Source organism: Entelurus aequoreus, linkage group LG20 (assembly GCF_033978785.1).
Source record: "Entelurus aequoreus isolate RoL-2023_Sb linkage group LG20, RoL_Eaeq_v1.1, whole genome shotgun sequence".
Classification (NCBI taxonomy): Eukaryota; Metazoa; Chordata; class Actinopteri; order Syngnathiformes; family Syngnathidae; genus Entelurus; species Entelurus aequoreus.
The window spans coordinates 34,693,230-34,717,888 of NC_084750.1; the positions used below are offsets into that span (position 1 = coordinate 34,693,230).

The following is a 24,659-nucleotide window of genomic DNA, read 5'->3' on the forward strand; positions in this document are numbered from 1 at the left end:
CTCTACTGTGCAATCTACTAATAAAAGTTTCAATCAATCAATCAATCAATCAATTCAAAGCATAACACTGCCTGCATGAGAACTTTGTGGCATTAGAGTCAACATTGTAACTTTTTCTTGTTACATTTCCACCTATATGCTCTTTTATTGCACTTTTTGATGTTTTTTTAGTGATAGTATTTTTTCAGAATGCCGCGGGCCGTGTAAAACTGGCAAATAGCCCCGCGGCCGCACTTCTGGCTTAGCTGACCCTACACCATGAATTGATTAACGTGGACCCCGACTTAAACAAGTTGAAAAACTTATTCAGGTGTTACCATTTAGTGGTCAATTGTACGGAATATGTACTGTACTGTGCAATCTACTAATACAAGTCTCAATCAATCAATCAATCAATCAATCAATTCAAAGCATAACACTGCCTGCATGACAACTTTGTGGCATTAGAGTCAACATTGTAACTTTTTCTTGTTACATTTCCACCTGTATGCTCTTTTATTGCACTTTTTTATGTTTTTTTAGTGATAGTATTTTTTTAAAATGCCGTGGGCTTTTAAAAACTGGCAAATAGCCCCGCGGCCGCACTTCTGTCTTAGCTGACCCTACACCAGGGGTGTCCAAAGTGCGGCCCGGGGGCCATTTGCGGCCCATAGGTAATTTTTTTAACGGCCCTATGGCACATTCTAAAAATATTCCACTTAAAATTTTTATTGGGTGAAAATATTGCATATTTTGTGTTTTTCCCATAAAAAAACAGGGTTTCTTTGACAAAAAGGGCATACAACTTAAATATTTAACAACTTTATATTGACAGATAGACCTAATGTAGATCTAGATATAGTAATAATAATAATAATCCATCCATCCATTTTCCACCGCTTGTCCCGTTTGGGGTCGCGGGGGGTGCTAATACTACTAAATAATGACACATTTTAAATATTTTTATGACCAAAACCCTTCGGGATCAAGCTTGAGTGGAGGCTTAAATGTATATTTTTTTATACATATATTGTATTGTTTTTTTAAATTAAAAAAATATAAAAATGGCCCCTGCTTGCTTAGATTTTTCAGTGTGCGGCCTTCAGTGGAAAAAGTTTGGACACCCCTGCCCTACACCATGAATTGATTAACGTGGATCCCGACTTAAACAAGTTGAAAAACTTATTGGGGTGTTACCATTTAGTGGTCAATTGTACTGAATATGTACTGTACTGTGCAATCTAGTAATACAAGTTTCAATCAATCAATCAAAACACCAGGCGAGTACATTTGGATGTTTTGACCCTTTAGAGCCGCCGTACCTACTTGCTGGCAATGCGGAAGTGAAAAACTTTAATTAAAAATGAGACAAATAATTACAGCATATAAGATACTATTGTAATAAATACAAGTAATCATTGGTTTATTAAAAAACATGCATTTTCCTCTTACAGTTCACCTATATTTAGCGTTGGGTAAGTTATTTAAAAAATTGAACGTAATAAATCATTCTATTAATTATTGCCTTCTCCAGGAACCACAGAAACTATATTACGTTAAGTTGTTATTTTTTGGGGAATAACATCAAATTCCCCGTCGTTCTTTGTGTTTTCGCACGTTGCGGTGAGGATGCTTGCCCTCCCCAGGAAATGGCGACGCTGTGCGTGTGTAGTGCCCGCAGAGGACGCGCTAACTGAGAGGAGAAAGAGGCGTCATTCGCCCATAGCAGCGCTTCAAGGTAGCCCTAAACACACCTACAACGACTTAAATTAACTTCGTTCGTTTTTTATTAAGGTTTACAGTTTAATACTTAAGAAGGCCGTGGCGTTATTTTATGTGTTTTTTTAATGTTGTTTAATGGCCGCGGGTTGTTAGCGGAAGATGGGCTTGGCTCTTCCAGTTTCGAAGTCTTCCTCCTCCTTCTTCTCCTTTACTTTTATTGTGTCGCGTTAACGAGTTAAACGTCTTTTTTCTCTCTCCTTCTTTTCCAGGGAAGGAAAATGAGCGAAGCCAATCCGCCTAAAGTGGAACTTTTTGTTAAGGTAAGAGACTTTTATGACACACACTGTGACCTAGTGTGACGTGGAAGATGAAACAGCGCCACTTTGATTCATTTCACGGATGTTTGTTTCTCATAGTTGAGTATACTTTCATATTACATGAAGCGGTCATGTTTTTATTTTGTCTTTACGGTGTTAAAAGACAGTCGAGTGGCGTCAGTTACACCCTGTGCTGACTCAAACTAGCATAATCTTATTAAATGCACTTTAAGTCTATATTTAGTTGTACACTCCCCCACTCGGCCTTATTTTTACTTTAAAAAGCTCGTTTAAAGCACACGTTACCTTTCCCTATATAGGTTTTCAGGGGGGAATATTGCAATTTTTCTCTCCAAAATTGCGATTTTTATTTTTTATACATAAAAATGCATAAAATTGCGAAAATAATGAGTGAAGGGAGACATGCCACTTTTAGACTGTCAATCAACATGTTCTTGTCTCAAGGTGCCACACTTCAGAAAAATATGCAATAATTTACTTTTAAAATATTTGGCTTCATGCAGACAGACTCAGACCTTTAGGCCAGTGTTTTTCAACCACTGTGCCGCGGCACACCAGTGTGCCTTGAGATACAGTCTGGTGTGCCGTGGGAGATTATCTAATTTCACCTATTTGGGTTAAAAATATTTTTTGCAAACCAGTAATTATAGTTTAAAAATTATGTGTTGTTGTTGAGTGTCGGTGCTGTCTAGAGCTCGGCAGAGTAACCGTGTCATTCTCTTCCATATCAGTAGGTGGCAGCCAACGTTCCCTCTAAGGTGCGCAATTGCGCACTGCTTACGCGTCCTCTGCGCACAGCAAATGTATGCCGCGCAAAAAATCAAATCCCACTCTAAACAAAATAAACAAATCGTTTGTTTTGTATGATTTTGCAATGCAACTGTGAGTAACAGGTGACGAAAGGCGGCCACAACAGATAAAAACAATGTTTGTCAACACTGTTAAATTATTGTAACGTCTGTGGAGACACTTAAAGGAGGCCAGGAATTCCATCTGTCTCTTTATTTAGCGAAATTGTTTGTCGGCCATAACCACACCAAAACAATGTGTAAAATACTTTTATCTAGCAAAACTGGTCGTTGTCTACCGTACAAACCAAGCCAAAAGCAACTCTTTGTCATCTATTATATCAACAGCAGTCGCTTGCTCTCTCTCTCACCTGCACCAACACATACACTATGGCAATTAGCCACTGGTGCGTTTATGGCCACACAAAAAGTTGGACAACTCCAACACTACATGTAAAGTGTAAATTTCAGGTCGTTTTACTATGACTCCTCAATCAGTGTGCTTATTCTACTGTCATTTGTTAAGAATGTTATTTTTTGGATATTAATCATGAAATGATGTTACAGGACTACATAATTGCTAATAAAAATATTTATTTTACGGACAGAAAGTTAATAAACACTTAATCTCATGCAACATGTGAATGTTTTAAGGGGAACTAAATGTGATCTCTGAAAGGGGTACACAATCTTTCCACAGCAGGACCCCCACCCAGGCATAAAATACTAGTGCATAGCTGATAAAAAAAAAACAATATCTAAGTGGGCCAAATCACATATATTAGAAAATAATCTCTTGAAATTGACTAGTCTCTTGATTATAATAATAAGACATTTATAAATAAATAAATAAATTGTTATGTCAGGTTTGAGACACATGTGCTGCTGGTATTACCACAGGGTGCACCTCTGTATTCCACTAAATGCTCAGGGTGTTTGTGCGTTTGCTCACACACATGAAAAATTAGAGGGAACATTGGTGGCAGCCGGTAGCTAATTGCTTTGTAGATGTCGGAAAAAGCGGGAGGCAGCATGCAGGTAAAAAAGTGTCTAATGCTTAAACCAAAAATAAACAAAAGGTGAGTGCCCCTAAGAAAATGCATTGAAGCTTAGGGAAGACTATGCAGAACAAAACTAAGACTGAACTGGCTACAAAGTAAACAAAAACAGAATGCTGGACGACAGCAAAGACTTACTGTGGAGCAAAGACGGTGTCCACAAAGTACATCCGAACACAACATGACAATCAACAATGTCCCCACAAAGGATTGCTAAAACAAAGTAGATGCGGGAAATATCGCTCAAAGGAAGACATGAAACTGCTACAGGAAAATACCAAAAAAAAAGACAAAAAGCCACAAAAATAGGAGCGCAAAACAAACACTACACACAGGAAAACAGCAATAAACTCAAAATAAGTCACAGCGTGATGTGACAGTACACCTACTTTGAGACAAGAGCTATAGTGATGCATGGTTGGTTATGGTTTAAAGCAGGGGTGTCAAAGTCAAATGGACGGAGGGCCAAATAAAAAATTTAGCTACAAGCCGAGGGCCGGACTGTTCGAATGTTCATTGAAAAATTTTTAAATGACGCATATAGTCTAGTGAACCTAATTGAACCTACTGAAAACCTAACAAATATATTCCAATATGATCAGATAAATAAAGCAATATTTTCTTATGGCTCTGTCAGTAATCTTTAATTTTCAACAGACACAAAAGACAAATTTCCTTTATATAAAAATCCCCATAACATGAACATTAAATGAAAGAAACCGGTATTCAAGGCACCATCAGTAGCCTATATTTTCTATTTTAGCAAAAGTGGGCTAAATTTACTTCAAAGAAAAAAACAATAATAGCAATTTTCTATCATCCACTCAACTGAAATATTTTAAAAATATAATTAAATTGAAATACAATAAAATAAAGTGCAAAAATCTATAAATCAAAAACAACACTTTGTTTAAGGAGAAGTAACATGCAGTGAAAACAAATATTAAACTTTAACTTTTAAACTTGAATTGAGTAAAAACTCTAAATATGTGATTGCACAGTAATGTTCACTTGTTTGAGGTTGAGGGTGATACTTGGTGGTGTCCCATCTTTTCCACAAGTTCATCAATGTTCGGGGTAAGGCTCTGAGCTGAGGAAATCCTCAAGATAATGTCGTCTCAGATTATACTCTTTCAGTACCGCCACACTTTCTCCACACAGAAGACACACAGGTTTTCCAGCTACCTCCAAAAACATATACTCCGACTCCCACCTTGTTTGAAACCCCCGGTTCTCAGTGTCCACCTTCCGTTTTGCCATTTTTGATGGGTATCTGAAAGTTAATTTTACTGTGATGCTGACGACTGCTGTGCCAATAAATATTGAAATGAAGCAGCCTACTGCTCGGTGCGTCACCGCTGCATTGTGGGAAATGTAGTATTGGTGCGTGTAAAAGATCTGCGGTCTGCGGGCCGGTTCTAATAATAAATCAAGATCATCCCAAGGGCCGTAAAAAACCTTCTCGCGGGCCGGATATGGCCCGCGGGCCTTGACTCTGACATATGTGGTTTAAAGTCATATCCAACAATTGCGACGTTTTTTTTACTGTCAACTGAGTTTCGTTTTTTAATGATTTCTGCTGGTGTTGTGCCTCCGGATTTTTTCAACGCAAATATGTGCCTGGGCTCAAAAAAGTTTGAAAAACACTGCTTTAGGCTATGTCTACACTAAGCCGTACAACCCCTTAAACGAATAATTATTTAGCCTAAGCCCCGTTTCAGCCACACTAAACCACCGTTTAAGGTCCCCCTCCTTGGATAATTTTTTACACGGCTAAGTGCGACGTGTATTTCTTGAATCTCCGGCTCTTAGCTTTGTATGGACTCATTGATCGTTTACAAACTGAGGTCGGAGAGGAAGTGACGCCAGAAAGAACGCGCCCCAGCCAGCTTCATAATAAAGCGGTTTCGTAACTCGGAGTTAACCACTGGAAATATGAAAGCGAGTCATCCAGACATGCCCGTGGTTCTCCTTCCGTCGTACAGACACTTGTGGAAATCACACATGAATACTTAAGAGAAAGTGATTGCAGCTATTACGGATACAACACTTCTCAGACAGCAAGAGAACTTTCCAATGTCCAGGTCAGCTGTGATTCTATTTAGCGAAAATTTTTGTCCATTTGTCGAAGGAGAGTCAACGAGAATGCGAGCTCCTGTGGATGTGATTAAAAAAAGCTAGCCTGTGCTTTGTATTACCTGGCCGTCGAGGGAAGACTACAGAAAACGGCGAATGCTTTAGGACTGGCAAAGCAGACTGTATCAGTTATTGTCCGCCATGTATGTCGCGGACTCAACGTCTAGGTCCAGAGTATATGAAGTCACCAAAAACGAATGGACAATGAAGGTGAAGGCAAAAGAGTGAGGAGTGTCCTGACCAGATATCTAGATCTCGAGATTGATTGTTGTAAAATGTTCTTTGTCACATCGTGTACTTTTACGTGTTTATTAAAGATTTGTTTAATTATGACGGCACAGGTGTGATTCACTACAATAGGGCCCCACAGCACACTGGATTCCAGTTAATTGAAATACCACAACACTAGATATTGTTCAGATAAGTTAAATTTAATTTAAGAACTTGCACACAAAGCAAAACTGGAGGTTACTATGACGTGCGCATTTTCCGCGCATGCGTATTAGGTCGCGTTGCGGGCGGAGGGGGGAGAGGGTCCTAAACGGTGGCATTGTTGTGAGTGGACACGGATATAGTTAGGTGGGATTTACCCTGGATAACCTTAGTGTAAACTGGGCCTTAGTCTGTAGCCATTGCTCTTAAAGAAGAACGGCACTTATTATGGAGTTTTGCCTATCGTTCACAATTATTATGAAAGACATGACGATGGATGTATTTTTTTTAATGCATTCTTACTCGTAAATAAACAGAAATAAAAGTCAGCTTACGATGGGAAAACCCAATAAAAAAACATCCAAAATCTGCCAACAGTCCTCCATTTACATTTCGTGATTTGAATATTAACCAAGTATTAGTGATATTGTTATAAAAGCGCTAACACAGACAAACTATTTATAGCTGCGCCGGGATCACAAGCTTGTGTGCCTATATTGACATCGAGTGGTAAGCTGCTTCCTTGGTTCCTTGCTTATGGACGTTTATTTTAGATCATAAATCATGCCTCTCACCTAAAAAGTAGAAGGATGAGGACGCATTCCGACAAGTTGCGCACTTTGACAGCCGATGTAGACCAGAAAATGCCGACGACACAAAAAGACACTTGGTTTCACTTCCCATTTACTTCCTGAGGATTTTGAGTCATTCTTCATCTAAACAGGAATATATGAACATCCGAGCAGTCAGTATCCTAATGACAGCAGACATAGAACATACAGTAAGTGATGTTTTATTATGTTTGTTGGCTCTCATAAAGTCTGCAGTGAGTAATAATCAGTGGTGAATGGTGATGTTGAAAAAAAAAAAGCAAACGTGATGCGTTTTTTTGAAAATGAATGCGCTGCGTTTGCTTAAAGTGAGCCATCACGCGATCACGGCACTCTCGCTCGCTTATTCGTCCGTGTTGATGGGTTTGCATTGCCTCTCCAATTTAAAGCTGAAATATTACCACGATGGGACATTTGGCTGCGTAATCGTATATTTTTCCTCTTAATTTTTGTTACTTGGTGTCTGGATGGCGAGTCGCGGGTTGGGAGGCTGTCTGTCCGTGCTTCCTGTGTGTGTAAAGCTGGGGGTCTCGCTCTCCGCCCACCGAGACAAAGAATGAAAAGAGAGCTCACTGCGTTCATTTTATTCTACTGTTAAATATACGCGCTCAGGTGCAGAGAGCTATGCACAGAGTGAGACGTCTTTCCCCCTGTTCGAAGCAAGAGACGAACAAACGTGAGGCTCAACAATTTTGATTGGCGAATATATCTGTCACTCAAATACCGGTGCCTGTGGAGAAAAATTCTATTAATTATTGCACTAATTAATAAAACTTTGATGTCGATTAATTGTGCAGTCCTAATATATAGTCTGTTTTTATAATGAGTTCTCTGTGCAGCCATATACAGTATCACTACTGTTTTCTCAATGGATGAAAGATGCTGTTGTACCCTTCCTGTATACTGCGGCCACTAGTGCAAATTACACAATGATATGAATTTTTATAACCCGTTTCTTAACCAGAACCACTCTTACAGAATTTATTTAAAATCAAGACACCAAAATCCATTTAGAAGTCTCTCAATCTTTCCCCACTAAAGGCCAGAAACTAAAAAAAATGGAAGGATCTTTGGCCCAGTTTGATATTTTTAGGATAAAACCAACTTATGTAGAAATTCTCAAATGGGAAGAAAGCGTGTTAGCTTTATATTATACGTAACAAACTGTATTATCAGTGGCGGTCTCAGATGTGGGTCACATGGACAATTGCCAATGGCGGCCCACTTGAGGGAGCGCTGCAAGGATGAAGAGGAACAATTCTTATTTATTTGTGCCTCCTGATACTGTTCCCAAATAGTAGATTTAAACCAGTTCTTCTGAAATAGCCCCCCTGGGGGCTTGTGTGACCGCGTGGTATATGCTTTATCAGTATCATGCTGCAAACCCGCTTCGAAAAGCAGTGCACTACAAAACGTGCTCATTGTAGCAATTCATCCTGACTTCCTCATTTTGATTAAAAAAAAATACTTTGATCTGCTTTTCTTTCAGCTGCAAGTTACTTTTGGGGGGGAAAAAGGAACAAACTCAAAGCCTCTGTTGCAACTTCAAGTAATTTCAATATTTTACTGCCCCGTTGCAAATTCACACCCTTCTCTTGTGAGTGTGCTTCCTCTTTAAAAAAAAATACATCCAAAATGGCCGTACATGAGTATTTATTAGATCCCTAAATTTAGAAATTCAACTGGTTATATTGTAGTTGTTATAATAGACTATATCGTTATTTTCTAACATTGTCATAGAATAGCACAATCTTAACTGTTCTTGCAGATACATACATGTTGACATCTATCTATCCAATTTTCTATATCACTTATTCTCATTAGGGTAGCGGGTTAGCTGGAGCCTATCCCAGCTGACTTTGGGCGAGATAGGTGACCCTAAACCAGGCCTGGGCAATTATTTTGACTCGGGGGGCCAAATTTAGAGAAAAAAAATGCGTCTGGGGGCCGGTATATCAGATTTTTAGGAACATCAATATAAAACCTCACAATAATGTCTGATTGAACGTTATGACAGACCGCCTTAAAAAACGGAATGGAATTTTAAGTTTTTTTTACTGAATGGGACACCTAGAATGTACATGAAAATAATGTGGGATTTATAATATTAACTATGACCGATAAAACACTGAATATTGACAACATATGAACGTCACATATCGATTGACATATTTTACAACCAAGCGAAACGCAACAAAATGCAACAAACAGTGAAATATGAACGATAAGGGTAAAAAAAACGCCGCTCTGGAAACGCTCCCCACCCACATTGCTTGGTGCCGGGTCTGAGCTGCTGTGACTTAGATTACCATTGTAACTAGTATATCATGCAAAAGGGCAGATTCCAACCATTGAAATACTTGTATAGTTCAAGACTTACGGTAATTTGAAAACATCACTGCACATCATAATGGCAGCTACAGTTTCCATCTTAAAGATCTAAGAAAATGTTTTCGGAATGTCCGGCGGAAAAACAGGAAGGTTTACACAAGTATGCCCATACACCTCTGTTAGCATTCGTTAGCACTCATTTAGCTTTTTAATAAACTGGTAGTTTAATGACACAAAGAGTAGTTCAGAATACAGATTTGTGTATTGTTATCTGCATTATGTTGCTAGTTTGCGTGCAATAAGATCCTTGTCTGAGTACGGTAGCCTCTGATGGTTCAATGGAAATAGAGTAAGCATTTGAACGATTTACTCCCTTGTGTGTACTAAAGCGCCCATCCTAAAACAGAGGTAATGAAATAGAGCAGGGGTGTCTAAACTTTTTCCAGCGAGGGCCACATACATAAAAATTGAAGGTTGTGGGGACCACTTTGATTCGATTTGTACATTAAAAATACTAGAACAAGTACAATATAGGTCGGTCGATAACAAGGCATTTTCTACATAATTCTACCCTAAGTTAAGCACTTTCAACCCCAAAAAATGCAAAATTAACTAAAAATATGAATACTACAGTAGTATTGGCCATTAGATGAAACAAAATCAGTCAGACCATGCTGTTCAGCATCGTGGCCTCAGGCAGCATTACTAACTTTAGCATGCTAACTTTTAAAGCCACTTTTGCTGCAGAACACCTCCGAGTCGTATAACTTTGTACTCAACACATGCTGTTTGCATGGTAACATTACCATGCTAACTCTTTCAGCCAATTTTTGCAGTCAAACGCCTGAGAGTCATATAACTTGGTACTTGATACATTCTGTTAGTGTTCTAGCATGCTAACATTACCATGATCATTTTTGTTAACTAATTTTACAGCCAAATGCCTCAGAGTCATATAACTTTGTGCTTGATGCATTCTAACTGTTAGCATGCTAACATTAGCATTTAAGTTCCTCTTGCGCATTTCAGCAACTTTCGCATTTAATCATTTAAGGTCAAGGTCAAAGTAGATTTATTTGTATAGTACATTTCTAAAACAGACTACTGCCCCAAAGTGCTGTACAGATTAGAACATAAAGGTAAAATTACTAATAATCAAAATCACAATAAGCACAAAACATGCTATATATATAAAACACAGTTAAAATGCATAACATTGTCAAAAAATAACAAAAACGTAAAAGATAATAAGGGGTTAGTGCGTCTGCCTCACAATACGAAGGTCCTGGGTATGATCCTTCCGCTCGGGATCTTTCTGTGTGGAGTTTGCATGTTCTCCCCGTGACTGCGTGGATCCCTGCGGGTACTCCGGCTTCCTCCCACCTCCAAAGACATGCACCTGGGGATAGGTTGATTGGCAACACTAAATTGGCCCTAGTGTGTGAATGTGAGTGCGAATGTTGTCTGTCTATCTGTGTTGGCCCTGCGATAAGGTGGCGACTTGTCCAGGGTGTACCCCACTTTCCGCCCAATTGTAGCTGAGATAGGCTCCAGCACCCCCCACGACCCCGAAAGGGATAAGCGGTAGAAAATGGATGGCTGGACATAACATTCTGTATTTAAAACACAGTTAAAAATGGATAAAAAGAAGCATGAGTTAAAAGCCAGCGCAAATAAGTGCGTTTTTAAGGAAGATTTAAAATAATCAAGAGATGTTGCTGCCCTGAGATTCAGAGGGAAAGCGTTCCAAAGTTTAGGTCCTGCTACTGCAAAAGCTCTGTCTCCTCTAGTCTGCAGCCTCGACCTTGGGTATTCTAAAAAGCCCTGGTCAGATGACCTTGGAGCTCTGACAAAAGTGTGCAGTTATTATATTAAGTAGGTCAGATATATACAGTATTTCTCCCGAAAATTGCATATACTATTTTTGTAGTTTAGTGTTTCAATACGGTATGTGTTTATTTTGTCTTTAGAATGTGTCGTGGGTCCATAAATGACAAGTTGTAGGCTGCAAGTGGCCCCCGGACCACACTTTGGACACCCCTGTAGTAGAGCTTTCGATTATTGTGTCATTAGGAATGATGAATAGACTAATTAGGTTAAATTTCGTACTGTAACGTGTCTTAATTGAATCGATGTTTGGATAGAATATATATAACGATGTTCTACATTGCCGGGTGCTTTTGAAAACATTGTGACTGAAGGTTTGAGTACCCCTTTAGTTTAATTCCTAAATTCGACCCTTGTAACACTGGGAATGTGGAATTTCCCCCAGGTTGTATGGTATGTTAAATGTATGTATGTACAAATACATAACATGTATGTTTTATTTGCAGGCTGGGAGTGATGGGCAGAGCATCGGCAACTGTCCCTTCTCTCAGCGTCTCTTCATGGTGTTGTGGCTAAAAGGAGTCACGTTTGACGTTACTACAGTGGACATGAAGAGGTGGGAGTCACCTTTTTTTTTTTTTTTTTTTTTTTTTTTACTGTTGCACGCTTTTCATGACATTTGTGTTTTAACTTGGCAAATGTTAAAAATCCATTCATGTGGTCTCTCCACCACCGACAGGAAACCCTACATCCTAAACGACTTGGCTCCGGGTGCCCAGCCTCCTTTCCTGTTGTACGGCAGCGAGGTGAAAACTGACACCAACAAGATTGAGGAATTCCTGGAGGACAACCTCTGCCCGCCCAAGTAGTTACTGCATCTGACCGCCTCATTTTTCGTCATTGGCTTTACTTCACGTGAGCACTCGTGTCTCTTGGCGTTCAGGTATCCCCGTCTGGCCGCGCGGAACCCTGAGTCGAACACAGCAGGCATGGATGTCTTCTCCAAGTTCTCGGCTTACATCAAGAACTCCAACCCTCAGACCAATGAAAGTGAGTGAAATTAAAATACACGCCTCTACATTGTACTGCAAAATTTATGCCACTATATATTTATATGTGTCAAAAAAAGAAAGACAGTCAAGTTCCAAAAATAGGGTCTGCTTAAATATATAACTAAATAATATATTAAAATTAAAATAATTAAAAGAATGTAAATAATAATATTAATAAATTATATGAATAATTATAAATGTGATATGTTAATAGATATGTAGTTTGCCGTGTCACCTATAAGATGAAGCTAAGAAGTAGTTAGTTCAGCATATATTAGCCTACATTCGGTTTGTTGTAGCGTTTTGAATGCACAAAGGGCCTGATCTACTAAAGGTGTGCGCGTATTAAAACGCAAGCAAATTGATAGCCCACGTAAAACTGGTGCGCAGAGGATTGCATCTCCTTAACGAGCAAAATAGAGAGCGCAATCCAGTTAGCGTGTCTGACTTGATGTGTATGCAGAATATATGTACATTTTTAAAACTGCTGAAATACCGGGGGGAAGAGATGCAAATATAATCATTTGGCGCTCGCAATGTGATTTGATCAAGGCTGAAACTGTTTTGCAACTGCTGCTTTGCGTCTACATTTAGAACATTTGGAATGTTCGTACAACCTGGCACAGTTACACACAAATGGGGTAAGAAAGGAGGTGATCGCTTTGCATAGGCAGACGATTGAGAGAGAGAGAGAAAATATTCCATCTGTGTGACTGTCAGAAATAAAAACTTGATTAATTATATATTCAGTAATGACATTTTTTAGCTGCTGAATGACTTAAGGGACTGATTCAAACAAATTCAACTGATAAGTTTTGGTGTCTGCTGCCCTTTTTTTTTTAATGGTGTTTAATTTTTCATATAGGAGATATTATTTTTATATATCTCCTATGTGAAAAAACTTATTGCAATATGCATTTTCTTGTGGCTGGATCATTCCCGACGCACCATCACCATACCACAGCGCCTCCCAGAGCGCACCTTCTGCTAAAGGTAGGTTTTGTTGTCTAGCTCATGCTATAATATAGCCCAGAAAAGGAGGCGCAGATCAAATTTGCGTGCTGCATGTCAACAACATGACAAAACACCACAGGTCAGAGCATACGATAGCATAAATGTGGAAGGAACTGTCTCCATGGTGACAGCCAGTATACATGCAAAAACTTCACTTAAATAGGGCGGTCCACACCACATTTGCGCTTGTTATCAATTGTACACACAGTCTTTGTAGGTCACACACGACTCCTCCACTAATAGTGCACACAATTGTATAGTTTGCACACGCTATTTAGCAAGTGTTATTTGGATCTTAGTGGATCAGGTCCTGAAGGTATCAAAGTGGCCCCCCACTTAACTCTTGAATGACTAAATACATAAAATACATTCTAGAAGAAAGGGCATGTTCAAATGCCCTAAGAACATAAACATGTGAGACATGTGGCAGAGTCGTACAGTCTTTTTTTAATGTTCCCTTTTTCTTCAATATTTTATATTCTCAATGTTTGGGAAAATGCTTCTTCCCCAAAGACAAACCAAACCCTTGAGCTTTGACCGACTGTTTGCTTTGTGTTCAGATTTAGAGAAAGGCCTTCTGAAGGCCCTGAAGAAGCTTGACGACTACCTCGGTTCCCCACTTCCTGACGAAATTGATGAAAATAGCGCCGAAGAAGTCACTTCCTCATCTCGCCCCTTCCTCGACGGCCACGAGCTTACTCTGACTGACTGCAACCTGCTTCCAAAGCTCCACATTGTGAAGGTAATGGGCCTGAGACACGTAAGATACATTTAGTAACCCTTGATAGGTCATGGAACCATATTCATCACTATTCATGGACTGGTTTGATGTTTTGAGTATTGTTTGTTTTGTTTTATTGTTTATTATTTATGTTGAATTTTTTTAATCATTATTTTGACCGGTAATTGCTTGGTACCAAGACCTGAGCACTGAATTTCACATTTGACTGACTTTTAATGTTTTCAGTACAACATTATTAGTTTTTCATTATTTAGGGCACAGGTGTCAAACTCAAGGCCCGCCACATCAATTTGCGTGGCCCCCGAAAGCGTGGAAATAATATGTGTAAATAAAGTACCTTTATCTTTTCTTAATAAATGTATTACAAAAATAAATGTACTGCGTGCCATTACATATATTTACACTTTAATCATCTCTAATAATAAAACAAAATATTATGTCATCATACATTTCAAAACAACATTATTGTTCAAATAAAGATGAATACTTAAATATCTGCTTGACTTAGGATTTCAAAGCAAGTAGTCCAACAAACTGTTCATGTAAAAAAAAAATCCGGAAAAAATGTTTTACAGTAAAATCCACTTTCAGTATAGAGTGATAATACACTATAAAACCCCAGAACCGTACAGTATAAAAAACGTGCATGAATTTGTACGTAAAAAAATAGTGGTACCATTTTTCCGTTCCATTTAATTTACCTGTAGCTCTATGTATTTTTTTATTTTATATTCTGTAAAAAAAAAAAGTTTAAATCTGCAAATATTACAGTAAAATTGTGGTGACTGAGTTGCCAGTTTTATACAGCCCAATCTAAAGATTTGGTTTTGTACAGCGTACGTAAAAAAAGACAGACAATTATACACATGTTTTATATATACACATTTATACTCATACTGTATATTATTCACTGTTAAAAGTGGCCCCATGAGGGCAACCATAACTGCGATGTGGCCCTCAATGAAAACGAGTTTGACACGCCTGATTTAGGGTATATAAATATTAGGGGTTTTCTCGATGAGCATGTTTGACCTCTGATCTCGATCCCATTTTTCGGCCTCACATCCGGTCTAATATTGAGTCCCGATTTGATACTTTGACAATGGATTATAAAACTGAACATGTTTTATAGTAGTAACTATAAGTAACTAAAGTAACAATTTTTATAAAGCTTTTCTTATAAAATTTTGAATGTGATGGTGGTGTTGTAAATCAGATGACTTATTCAATTTGTGGTATTGAATGCTACATACCATTTTTTAGAACAAAATAAAGTGGGTACCGCACAATACAAAAGCAAAAACTACTAGGGGCGGCGTGGCGAAGTTGGTAGAGTGGCCGTGCCAGCAATCGGAGTGTTGCTGGTTACTGGGGTTCAATCCCCACCTTCTACCTTCCTAGTCACGTCCGTTGTGTCCTTGGGCAAGACACTTTACCCTTGCTCCTGATGGCTGCTGGTTAGCGCCTTGCATGGCAGCTCCCGCCATCAGTGTGTGAATGTGTGTGTGAATGGGTGAATGTGGAAATACTGTCAAAGCGCTTTGAGTACCTTGAAGGTAGAAAAGCGCTATACAAGTATAACCCATTTATCATTTATCATTTACTGGCTCATTCCTGTATCAAAGCCTTCTTGTATCATGAGACTTACTCCCTGAGTTTGTAAACAGTAACCCAAAAACGGCCAAAAAATGAGTTAGTAATATTATGAACAAAAATATATCGATCTAATGACTTTATTATGGTTTATATACTGGTATAACAGTATGTATCATAATGTTATCTGGATTGATCACCCCTACTTTACATTGAAGCGTTAGCAGTTCGCTTCTTGCGTCGTCCTTCTCGGTGTGTGTAGCATGCTTAGCCATTCCTTTTACTCTCGTCCTCCAGTGATAACAATTATTTTCCACCATGGCGGTGAGGATTAGTATCTTAGAAGCTGTTTCGCACTGTGGATGCATTTTTTTGCAGCTTGCTCTAAAATCGAGCCGGTGTTCTGGCAAGACACGCACCCGCCTGGAATTCATGCAAGTCCTGCACGTGTGCAACAAGGAATATGGAAATGTAATTGTGTCTCTCTGAGAATGCATGTCTTTCGAAGTAATCTTTCATGAGGGTGCAATCTTTAGCCATGTAAACACTGGGACACAGCTGCGGTAAAAATCGACTGGGCTCAGCTGCTCACCAGATGATCGCCGATCAGTTCACAAAGACAAATTTTGGGCCCAATCTGATCCCACGATAGAGAACATGACATCTCTCTTACATATTCAGTACGGGCCAAAAGTTTGGACACACCTTCTCATTCAATGCGTTTTCTTTATTTTCTTGACTATTTACATTGTATATTGTCACTGAAGGCATCAAAATTATGACACCTGTGAAGTGAAAACCATTTCAGGTGACTACCTCTTGAAGCTCATCGAGAGAATGCCAAGAGTGTGCAAAACAGTACTCAGAGCAAAGGGTGGCTGGCTATTTTGAAGAAACTAGAATATAAAACATGTTTTCAGTCATTTCACCTTTTTTTGTTAAGTACATAACTCCACATGTGTTCATTCATAGTTTTGATGCCTTCAGTGACAATCTACAATGTAAATAGTCGTGAAAATAAAGAAAACGCATTGAATGAGTAGGTGTGTCCAAACTTTCGGCCTGTACTGTATATATATAGGATATATCGTTTGTCCAATTTTGCGGCTTCCTTCTATTGCAGGGGTGTCAAACTCGTCTTCAGTGAGGGCCACATCGCAGTTATGGTTGCCCTCAGAGGGCCAATATATGAATATTAATGTTTTTTTTTTAAACTACATGTATACTATAGCCTATGAATTTGATTATTATATCTTTAGATCTAACTGTAAAAAAACTGGCAGCTCAGTCGCCAACATTTTACAGTAAAATTTGCTGTGTTTTTTACAGCATATTACTGTAAATGGAATGAAAACCCGTACCACTTCTTTTTTTTCCCTGTAAAATTCTTGTAACGGAGCTGCCAGTTTTTTACCGTAAAATATACGGTTGTTAATTTTATAGTATATTAATGTGTATGGAAAAACTAGATTAAAAAAAAAAAAAGGCAGCTCAGTTGCCAGAATTTTTCTGTAAAGTCTATTGTCATTTTTACAGTGTACAATTTGATGGATAACTTGCTTTAAAATCGTAATTAAGTCAAGCAGATATTTAAGTTTTTATTTTTATTTCAACAAAAAATTATTTGGAATGTTACTTTTTTTGTATTATTAGATTATATTAAAGTTTAAAAAAATAAGCAAGTGCATACAGTGCATGTATTTTTAATGTCAAAATGGAAAGAACCAGTACAATTAGTAAGGAAAGAAAGTACTTTATTAAAGCATATTATTTCACGACTTTTGCGGACATCAAATAATGTGGCGGGCCAGATCGGAGTTTGACACGTGCTCTATTGCATATTTTTTAAAGTATATTTTACGTTTGTTTGGCCTAAATTAGGCATTTAAAAAAATAAACATGGCCAAATTAACTAACAAGATCAATACTACAGTAGTATTTGCCACCAGATGAGACCAAAACAATCAGTGTGCACTGTTTAGTACTGCGGGCACTGATTGGCTCAGCCTCAGAGAGCATTACTATATTGATTAAACCGGTGTAAAGGTGACTATGTGGGTGTTATTTCATGTCTATAGGCCAAAAACGTATATAGAAGGTTGTTTTATGCTCTAGTTATGAAAATATTTGATTTATAACTAATCATTTCCATTCCGCGGAAATTCACTTACCACTGTCAGGCACGCAACCAATGAACAGGGATAAACATAAAAAATGACTGTATTCATTATTTTACTTGGAATCAATAGGCCCCTCCCACCTCACTCAACCCTGTGTTTTCTGCCACTTTCTAAAAAGTATAAATGGCATCTTGTCCTTTTCAGGTGGTGTGTTTAAAGTACCGAAACTTCAGCATCCCTCAGTCTCTGACCAACCTGTGGAGGTACCTGAACGCAGCGTACGCCCGGGACGAGTTTGCCTCCACCTGTCCGATCGATGACGAGATCCACATCGCTTATTCTTCTGTCGCCAAAGCTCTCAAGTAGGAGTCGGAAAGCACCGTATAGCAGAGCTGTGTACAAGTGTACAAGTGTACAAAACTAGTAAAACAACAAATTTATATAATCCAAGTTATTACAATTGCTTTGCCATGTCAAACTAAGCTTACAGATGGTTGTTATTTGTTACTTAGTTGTGTTAGGTATAGCAAAGAAGCACATGCAGCAAAAGTACTAAGGCAATCATGGATCAATCCATCAGGGGTTATTAGCTTGCATTTCCTGAGAAAGTTATTTATTTCTTCTAGTTTCAATTTTTCTTGCTGTTACAATACTTTATGAAATTGTTCGCATTTATTCGCACAAATATTCACGTTGGCGCTCTTGCTTTATAGTTGTTCCATTTTTTTAAAGTTGTGCCAACATTGCTTTCTTTCTCCACAATATTTCAGTCCCTCTGGGCAGAAATGTTGCTGGCTCGTACGGGATCAAATACTTATATCCCCTATTGTGCATGCATTGAGAACCCTATACCAGGGGTGTCCAAACCTTTTCCATTGAACAGCCGCACACTGAAAAAATTCAAGCTTGCTGGGACCATTTTGATATTTTTCGTTTTCAAAATAAATAAAATATGTAGATTTTTTTTTTAACCTTTAGAGCGCCCCTCAATTTCGACCTCGGGGACTCGCAGGGGGTGTCATAAAACATCTTAAAAATTAAGTCTTTTTTTTATTTTATGTTTTTTATTATTTATTCAATCCTTAAATCTTGATCAACTTCAAAGTCTCTCTATTGATATAGTTTTGTTTCTGTTTCATACCCTTCTTGGTCAAAACCCTGATTATTTTTATGGCAAAAACACAAAATATACAATATTTTCTCCTTAAAAGAATTTCGAAGTTGAATATTTTATGTAATGTAATGGGAGCATTAATAGGTCAGTAATTCATAACCACAATAATTTAGATCTTTTTTTTTAAAGTAATGACCGTTGTAAAAAAATAATAGTAAAATTATTGGGGGTCCAAATGGGCCCCACTCATAAAAATGTGAAAAACAAGACATAACGTTTATATTTTTTTAACTTTCAACGTTTTAATCTGTCAATTATAAGAAAATACTTTTTTTTTCATGGTTTTTAATATACAGTATATGCCCTTTTTGTCGAAGAAAACTTTGTTTTTCCTATGGCAAACACACAAAATATGAAACATCTTCCCCCAAAAATATTTTAAAGTGGAATTTGTGATGTAAAGTAATTATCCTTTAATAGGTCAACAATTCATAACAACATTGTTTTTTAAAATCGACAGTTTAAAAAAAACAACTTTTGTTATCAGAGTCAACATTGTAACTTTTTCTTGTGACATATTACCCGTTTGCTCTTTTATTCCACTTTTTATGTTTTTTTTTTTAATAGTATTTTTAGAATGTGCTGTGGCTCATTAACAAATTAGCTGTGGGCCGCAAATGGCCCTACACGCCGCACTTTGGACACCCCTGCCCTATACTCATTGTTTGGTTGTTTGGTCATAGCTAAGTACACACTGTCCAATTAGTAATGATAAAGATGATAAAGAAACTGCCTGTCAGATTACATGTTTATATTTGTAAATCTATTTTATTGGGTAGTAAAAGCTGTAGCATAGCAGCATTGACCAAAATGTTTACTTGGCGTGAATTTGTTAATGTCTACGTGGCGCTGCAAGGCCTTTTTTTTTACAGTGTAGAACTTGCATTGACGTACGTGCAAACCTTTTTAGTCGTTGCAGCACACAATAGGGCGGAAAGGGGGTGTAGACTTGGGCTCATTTTGAGGAGGTTGATACAGAGACAGGAAACCATATCAATAGTTTCGAACTTCCCCTTTTTACGATCCTGCAGAGGAGCTGTGAATGACTATTTGGTGTAATCTGCTGCTGCAAAAAGACTAAACCTAAAAATGTTGAGCATGAAATGTATTATGGAGTATTGTGCCAGACTGGGGGTGAAAAAAATCACATGGAAAGTTTTGTAATTTTATAAGATTTAAGTAATATTACTCGAAAAATAGCATATTGTTACATGTATGTAATTTGTGTTTTCTTGTCCTTGTTAAAAAACATTTTTTTAGAAAAAAATACATTAGATGTATTAAAATAATAAAATGTTCATTTAATGATTGTCTGTTAGAGACTTTCCATACTGTATAGTAATCATTACGTTTCCATATATATACACTACCGTTCAAAAGTTTGGGGTCACCCAAACAATTTTGTGGAATAGCCTTCATTTCTAAGAACAAGAATAGACTGTCGAGTTTCAGATGAAAGTTCTCTTTTTCTGGCCATTTTGAGCATTTAATTGACCCCACAAATGTGATGCTCCAGAAACTCAATCTGCTCAAAGGAAGGTCAGTTTTGTAGCTTCTGTAACGAGCTAAACTGTTTTCAGATGTGTGAACATGATTGCACAAGGGTTTTCTAATCATCAATTAGCCTTCTGAGCCAATGAGCAAACACATTGTACCATTAGAACACTGGAGTGATAGTTGCTGGAAATGGGCCTCTATACACCTATGTAGATATTGCACCAAAAACCAGACATTTGCAGCTAGATTAGTCATTTACCACATTAGCAATGTATAGAGTGTATTTCTTTAAAGTTAAGACTAGTTTAAAGTTATCTTCATTGAAAAGTACAGTGCTTTTCCTTCAAAAATAAGGACATTTCAATGTGACCCAAACTTTTGAACGGTAGTGTATATTTTTCAAAACATTGACATCACAGATTTTTCTTAAAAACAATTTTTTAAATAAAATTACTACTTGTCATAAACTAACTTTGGATATTTTTGACTGTAGTTTGACCATGTTATTGTCATACAATTTTAATTTGTTCTCATAAACCTGCAATTTTTCCCTCTCATAAAATAATAATATATATAGTCTTGTAGGATTTTAACTTTTTTCATAATAAGACCTAATTTTACAATATTACATTTCCTCATAATTGTGCAACTTTGTTCTCACTAAAATTATTAATCATTATGACTTAAATCTTGTAAAATGCAAACTGTTTTCCTCATAGTATTATTGAATTTTTCCCCCAAATCATAATGACTAGCTTTGACTGTATTCTCGTAAAATACCAACTTTACTCCTGTAAAAATCCTTTCTTTTGCCCATGTTGTAGCATTGCTACATCTTTATTCTTGTAGTTCAACTTTGTTCAACACTTTTCTTGCTAAATGTCATGTTTTTTTGCATAGCAGGCAACTTTATTTTTGCTAAAAATTACCGCCTTGTTCTTGAATTAGTACAACTTTTTATAACTTTACGATTTATCTCGTGTGCATTGCAACTTTATTCCCTAGAGTTAAGACTTGATTCAAAAACGACTTTAATCTAGTAGCAAGTATATCATTTCTATTTCTTTTCAGTGTAACCCTAAAATGCCGGAATATGATTATAATTTAGCTTAGTGAGATTAGCATATGAAATGTGCATATTAGCCTGTAGAAAGTCTACTAAGTAACAATTAGATCAAAGCCTTATATTTAATCTGAACATGTGTTGTGTTAAGGATGTTGGGAATTGTTATAGGAATTGAGGCTGCAATCCCCACAGTATTCATGAAGGGACTTAACATTACTGTACATCTCAAACACATAATAACATTATAATGTTGCTGTGAGCAGGCTAATACTTGAACTGAACCGTGATAAAATGCCTTATTTTAGCTGTAGTGGCAGCTTTTTAGCAACCATAAGGCTCGATGCTAATTCCTTGTTGAAATGGAAGATAGTTTTAAAATGTATACACTACGCAATTATGGATAGTCTGCTTTTGGGTAAAACTTCTGGATGAACCTTAAATTCAACATAACCTTTTACAGGTGAGCAATTTTAAATTTAGGGCCAGAATTAATCTTAGCAGACACTGGAAAAGCCAAATGCTGGGTTTTGTTTCTGTGTGTGTCAAAAGGACGTCATTATCCAATGCATATTTGGCCATACCACATGCGCATATATGTTTTTAATGCTAAAAAAGAGGTACACATATAGTTTAGCTTTCTTCTCATTACATTATTCCTTTTACTCAATTTTTTTTGTCAAGTTTGTATTCATTTCATTTCTTCAGTGTGTCACAGGCCAATAAAATCTAGCTGCAGTTCCCAAATGGCCCCTTTAGACACCCCTGGTTTACGTATTTACCTGGGAAGGTGAAGTGTTACCAAAAAAATGCAAGGTCAAGGTTTATTTATTTGTATAGCACAATTTCTAAGAACAGCCCCAAAGTGCTCTACAAATTAAGAACGGAAAGGTAAACAAAAATAGAAGTAAAATCACAGTAAGTACAGTCAAGGCTATAAATAGTAGGGGTGCTCAAAAACATCCGAATCACAACTCTTTTTTTTCCCCGATTCAAAATCAATTAATCTTTTCACTTCTTTTTTGTTAATCTACTTTTAAAATAATTATTTTTTTAGGGCGTCTCTATGTTTACTCGCTGTGTGTATACGTCACACATCAGCACTCAAAAGGAGGTTTTTTAACCCGTTTTTGAAAAGGTTTTGTTATAAATTTAATGCCAAATAGTACATTTGTGTTGATTTGGGGATCGATTCTGAATCGAATTGTCACCACAAGAATCGAAATTGGATCAAATTGAATCGTGAGGTGCCCAAAGACCACAACTAAACGAACCATACAATTAAATGTTAACAAAAAAAAAACAAAAAAATTAAGGGATATTCACAGAAATAATAAAAAGGCACAAATAAAAAAAATCAAAACGTCCAGCTCAGCATGTGGTAATCGCCAGCGCAAATAAGCTCTGTCTTATGGTAGTCATGAAGGCTGGGCTGCACGCTTTTGGAATGGTTCTGTAGTGAAACATTTCTAATAGAAATGTATATTCAAAAGTTCAGAAAAGGTTTAAGTAGGCCAACCCGTCGAAGGTTAAAGTGCATTTTCGGTTCATCCTGGAATTAAACCCAAAAGCCAAATACCCCAAACTTTTAGTGTGTAGTGTATGTCTTTGTGCTGAACTTGATATAAGCTTCAGGTTTAAAGCACCTAAGTGCAATTTAAGAGGGAGAAACGATCTTTTTGGACATTTTGCTACAGAGTTTTAATTGGGGAGTCTTTGTTGTAACAGAAAATGTATTTTTACTTGACTGAACTGTTTCCTCAATGAGTCAATTAAAGCGATGGTAACTAAATATTTTAGTGTTCTTAGAATCTAATACAATTTCAGGGATCATCTAACTCACATTTAAATGCTACTTTTTATTGTTTTTTGCCTTTTTTCTTCACTTGTGTATGTAAATGCCATGTTCTTTTCACCCTGTTACGCTTTGACTAGTTCAGCCTTATTCACCATGTTTTGTGCTCGTTAACATGTAGCTATGTAACAGTTGTCGCACTTATACGTCCACGGAAGGGTGGACACTAAACGTAAATCACATTTACAATCAATCCAACTGCGGAAAAATTGTTTCCACTTTTGATTTTGTACTTTGAAAATCCACATTTCATTGGTGCATTCCTTCAAAATAAAGTGTCTTAAGAAATAAGTGCTGTGTAGTTGTCTTTTTCAAAGTCAGAGAAATTGGATTAAAACAGCAGAATGGAAGTATTGGGCCAACCGACCAATGCTCAGTGTAAACTCAGGCCCATAATAAGAATCATTAACAACAATAATATAAGTACAATAGCTATGGGGTTAACTAATAATAAAAATAATAATCCTCAAAGTGAGAAAAAGCGCAGTTAGGCAGCAGAATGGAAGTGATGGGACAAGCCTATAATCAGAACAACTCGAAATAAAGCTGCAAAGTCTGTCATTGCAGTAAAACATCAGAATGGAAGTAATTGGAAAGGCAAACGGGTAAGCGCAGGCCCACAATCATGACGTATCAAAATAATACGTACTAAAAACAATCTACAAAGTCAGAGAAATTGCCACAAAACAACAAAATAAAAGTGATTCAGCATGTGAATGGGACAAAGCATGAATGTTCATTAAAACAGGAGGCCCAAAATCAGGAAAAAAATAAAATAATCTACAAATTTACAGAATTAGCTGTAAAACATCAGAATGAAAGTAATGGGACAAGGTAATGAGCCAAAGCATGAATGCACAATACCAATGCAGAACCATAATGAAAACAACTAAAAACAATTCCTAGAAATAATACACAAAGTCAGAGATGTTGCAGTAAAACAACAGAATTAAAGTAATGGGCAAGATTGTGAATGGTTAGTGAAAACCTAGGCCCATAATCAGGGTGACTTAAAATATTATAATTAATCCACAAAGAGAGTGAAATTGCGATAAAGCAACAAAATAGGACCAAAGCAGAAATGCTTGGTATAAGTGCAGGCCCATATTTATAACAACCAAAAATAATACGAGACATAATCCCTAGAGTCACATAAATTGCAGTAAAAAAAACAAAATAGAAGTAATAGGACAAGATACGATCAAAGCATAAATGCTTGGTGAAAGGGCAGGCCCATATTTATAACAACTAAAAATAATATGAGTCATTACCCCTAGAGTCAAAGAAGTTGCAGTAAAACAGCAGAATAGAAGTGATGAGAAACTGG

General features: G+C 37.2%; 1 protein-coding gene across 1 annotated transcript; it reads left to right on the forward strand.

Annotated features, from left to right (window-relative positions):
• The first annotated feature begins 1,316 nt into the window (after window positions 1-1,316).
• clic1 (chloride intracellular channel 1) lies at window positions 1,317-18,840 on the forward strand. Its single transcript, XM_062030007.1, has 8 exons — window positions 1,317-1,454; window positions 1,626-1,717; window positions 1,971-2,021; window positions 11,729-11,838; window positions 11,962-12,087; window positions 12,166-12,272; window positions 13,849-14,030; window positions 17,948-18,840. The coding sequence occupies exons 3-8, from the start codon at window positions 1,980-1,982 to the stop codon at window positions 18,107-18,109; spliced, it is 729 nt and encodes a 242-aa protein (XP_061885991.1). The 5' UTR covers window positions 1,317-1,454; window positions 1,626-1,717; window positions 1,971-1,979; the 3' UTR covers window positions 18,110-18,840.
• Window positions 18,841-24,659: the final 5,819 nt, after the last annotated feature.